Below are 4109 nucleotides of genomic sequence, written 5' to 3' on the forward strand. Positions count from 1 at the left end.
GGGTGGGGTGGGGTGGGCAAAGTCTTTGCCTTTATTTCCTTTCTTCTGAAATAAAAGGAAAAAGCATTTCTGGATTTGCTGTGCTTTGGGCTTTGTGAAGGAAGATAAGACCACTGATGTCCATAGAAAGCTGAGCCAAGGGCACCCTGCCCATTGGCCTCTTCTCCAAAACTGGGGCTGCCAAATTTAGGAAGAAAAAAAAAGTTACTTCTGAATGTAACAGTAGTTAGTTATTTTGTTGTTGTTCTTTTTTTCTTGTGCTGGCCCAGAGGCTTGAACTCAGGGCCTGGATGCTTGCTTTCCTCTCTTTCACTCAAGGCTGGAGCTCTTACCACTTGAGCCACAGTTCCACTTGTGGCCTCATGATGGGAACTGCCCTAGGCTGATGAGGAACCTGGACCCTCAGACCTCCTTCTGTGTTTTCCTCTGGCAGCCTTGCCTGCTATGACTGGGCTACCCTCACCCAAGGAGGAGCAAGTGCTCTGCCCCACGTCTTTAGAAGATTTCTGGTGTCCCGTTTCGTATTACATGGGTAGGTTATCAATTTTAAGGTGACTAAAACCAGGCGTCCACACAACATTCTTAGGGAACTACCTGGATCTGGGGAGCTTAGGTTAAGTGGGGTGCCTGGCTGGAACAAGGCCTGTGGGAACGGGAGCCTGAGGTGCAGTGCTGAGTCCTTTTTTTTTTTCCTTTTGAACCAGCTTCCTGGGCTCGCAGATAACTGGCTCTTGGTCAATCCTTCCGTCAAATGCTGGGCAATGTTTGCCAACCTCACCACCCCAATATCCTGGGGCTTGAACTCAAGGCCTCAACCCCGCCCTTAGTTTTTTGCTCAAGGTTGGTACTCTACCATCTGAACCAGAGGGCCAGTTCCAGCTTCTTGCTGCTTAACTGGAGATAAAAGATTCAAACCTGGATCCTCAGATCTCACCTAGGATTACAGACATGAGCCATTTGCGTAGTAACGAGGGATTTCTTAGTGGGTGAAGCCTCTGCCCCCCCCCATAAGCGGCCCGTCCTCCCCTCCAGTGGGCCCCAGCGGGCGCTCCCCTCACCGCCCCTTGGGATGGACCACGGACAGGCCCAAGGGGACGGGTGAATAACGGAGAACAAAGTCCTAATAAAATAGTCACTTTTATTTCTTAGCAAAACTATTTCCTCCGTGAGGGGTATTTACAACAGAGAAGGGAGAGGGAGAAAGTCACAGCGATTTGGAGCAGGTGGAGGGGCTCAGGGGAGGCCCGGAGGGCGGGAGACAGACACACTTCCATCACGGGATCAGAACTGCTTTTACCGGTGTCAGACGGGGACGTCCCGAGGGCAACCAAAGAGGGGACGGGGCCCTGCGGGGGGAGGGACGGCGCCCGGACCACCCGTCCGCCCCCCAGGCTGGCCCCCACGCTGGCCGAGGACTTTGGGCTTCCTAGCCAGGCGCAGGTCTGGCAGAGCCCCGCACGGCCCGGCGGGGGGCGGGGCCTGTAAGGGGGCGGGGCCCTGGAGGGGCGGGGCGGGAGGCCCGGGAAGGGGCGGGGGCGCATGCAAACACGGGGGCGGAGGGGCGACACGGAGGGGGCGTGGCCGCGCGCGGCGGGGGCGGAGCCCGGCCAGTCACGGGCGCCGGAGCAGCACGTGCTCGATGTAATTCTCCAGCTCCTCCTGCTCCTGCAGCCGGCGCTCCTCCGCCTCCGCCTCCGCCTGCGCGCGCCGCGCTTGGGCCTCCGAGTCGGGATAGTGGCGCGAAGGCGGCAGGGCGTGGTGGAAGTGGCGGCGGCGGGAGGCGGCGGGCGGCTGCAGCGTCCGCGGCCGAATGTAGTTGGGAAAAGGGTGGTAGGGTCCCGGGGGGAACGCGGAGTCCTCCTCCCGGTCCCAGGGAGGCAGCACTTCGTTCCAGTCCGGCAGCTCGTCCCGGGCGGGGGCGGGCGCAGGGGGCGGGGGCTGCGGGGAGCGGACGTGGGCGGGGGCGGCCCGGGGGGGCGGCACCGGCTCCGGGGGGGCGTTCTTCTTCCGCTTCCGCTTCTCCTCCACCTCCTCGATGATGCTGACCACGTCGTCGGCGGGCAGGTGGAGTTTAGTGGACAGCTCGATGAGGCTGTCGATGGTCTGCGGGTCCATCTCGTCGTCGTCCTCCTCCTCCCCGCCCTCCGCTGGCCCCTCCGCCTCCTTGCGCCGGTGGCCTGGGGTCTCCTCCTGGGAGCGCTTGTCCTCGGCCCCGGCTTCCCCGTCGTCCTCGTCCTCCTCCGCGAACAGGAGCGCGTTCTGCCGCGCCCTCTCCGCCTCCTCGGCTTCGGCCTCCGCCTCCGCCGCCTCCTCGTCCTCCTCCTCCTCCTCCGCCCTCTCCTCCCCGCCCCGCCTCTCCTGCTCCGCCTCCTCCCGCTCCCGCTCGCGCTCAGGCTGCGTCTCCGGCAGCCCCCGACCCCCGGGGCCGCGCGAGCCCTGCAGCAGATACTGGAGCAGCAGGTCGGAGGCGAGGTCGGCTAGGCGCTCTTCCTGAGCCGCGGCCTGGCGCGTGGCCTCCGCCTGCCGCCTCCCAGCCTCGACCTGCGCCAGCCCCTGCTGCAGCAGGCGCTCCCCTGCCTCGGAGCCGCCCAGGAGCGGGCTCTCCGGCCGGCGCACCTTGGGGAAGGGGGCGCTCAGGCCTTGGTACACCTTGGATAAGGGAGTCAGAGCCTCGCCCAGGTGTGACTTGGGGGAGGGCAGTCCTTCCCCGAACTGAGGGGCTTCGGAAAGGGGTTCCTCGGGCACGCGCGCCTGGAACTGCGAGGGGGCCAGGGGCGCGCGCTCCGGGACGCGCGCCTGGAACTCTCCCCAGGACGCGCGCCACACGCGCTCGGGCCCCGGGCTCTCCAGATTAACTCGGGTTAGCGTGTGTGTGCGGGTCTCCGTCTCCGCCGCTGCGGTCTCCTGCTGACGCTTGGCGCTGCTCGGACTGAAATCGCGAAGTTCTTGGAGCAGCGCCGCGAGCGTCTCCAGCTCGTCCGCGGGGTCCCCTGCCTCGGCGCCGCTCTCCTGGGTCTGGGCGTGAGGTGGAGCCACGGGCGCCTGGACCTCCGGCGCCGGGAGGCTGTGGGTCTGGCTGCGCACTGTCTCGGTCAGCAGAGCTTCTGCGGCTTCTCCCGCTGGCTCCTGCGGGGAGCCACCCGGCGCTGGGGGCGACGCCGGGCGGTCGAGTGCCTGCAGCAGCACCGCGGCCAGCGCCCGAGGATCCACGCCCTGGAAGAGCTCTCCCTGGTCCTGCAGCTCGGAATTCCGAGCGGCTCGGACTGCTGGAGCTCTGTCATCCCCTGGCCCGGGGACTGGGTCCCCAGTTATCGGCTCTTTATGCTCAGAGCTAAGAGGAGGAGGCTGTGCCTCTGGGTGCCCGGGGGGCGCGGCTCCCACCCCCTTGATTAGCAGAAGGAAGCAGAAGAGGACGGAAGCCCGCAATCTCAGGGGTTTCATGACCGAGGGGCTGCCTGGGACTGGAAAACAGAAGGGACCAGGGAGAGAAAGGGGATTTCTGTAAGAATTTCTGTCTCTCTTATTTCTGGATTCCCTTCCCCCCACCTTGAAGCAGGGAAATCCGGGGCTTCCCTCATCCCGCTATCCTTACCCCAAAAAAGGGAGCAATCGAGGAAGATGAGAAGATCTCTGGAGTCTCCACCCGCCACCTCGCTCACCCTGGGCCACCTCACCCCCTTCTCTGAGCCCCCTCGCTGCCAGCGCCCACGTACTAAGCACGGATGGGGGGGGGACGCTGCCCGCTCCCCACAGGACTCCCCGGATGGTGCGTGGGCGACTTCAGCGGCGAGAAAAAAATGCTGCGACTCCCCTCCCCATTTACCGGGGACCCTTACGAGGGGCACCCCTCTGTGCTTTCAACACCACCCACCATCTAGGAGGGGAGAGAACCCTCCCGCACACCCACGACCGCCGGGGGTTGCGGGGACAAACAGAGGAGTATTTACCAGCCGCTGTCACGACGCGGAAAGTGGAGAGGAGGATCGGGGCAGGGTAGGGGGCGGGGGCGGGGGGAGATCGGGACCCGTCCGTCCTGGCTCCGAGCGATGGCTGGAGTACGAGAGGCGGTTTCGGTCTGTCGTCCACTAGGCTGGGCTCCGCGGAGTCGG

General features: G+C 64.5%; 1 protein-coding gene across 1 annotated transcript; it reads right to left on the reverse strand.

Moving 5' to 3' along the window:
- Positions 1-1611: 1611 nt before the first annotated feature.
- Positions 1612-4109, reverse strand: Vgf (VGF nerve growth factor inducible). Its single transcript, XM_048351159.1, has 2 exons — positions 3948-4109; positions 1612-3461 (listed from the first exon to the last, which is right to left on the reverse strand). The coding sequence occupies exon 2, from the start codon at positions 3439-3441 to the stop codon at positions 1612-1614; it is 1830 nt and encodes a 609-aa protein (XP_048207116.1). The 5' UTR covers positions 3442-3461; positions 3948-4109.

The sequence above is a fragment of the Perognathus longimembris genome, chromosome 1 (assembly GCF_023159225.1).
Source record: "Perognathus longimembris pacificus isolate PPM17 chromosome 1, ASM2315922v1, whole genome shotgun sequence".
NCBI lineage: Eukaryota > Metazoa > Chordata > Mammalia > Rodentia > Heteromyidae > Perognathus > Perognathus longimembris.

Excerpts from the sequence above, each read along its gene's own strand:
- Vgf (XM_048351159.1), bottom strand. The coding sequence starts at position 3,441 with ATGAAACCCCTGAGATTGCGGGCTTCCGTCCTCTTCTGCTTCCTTCTG.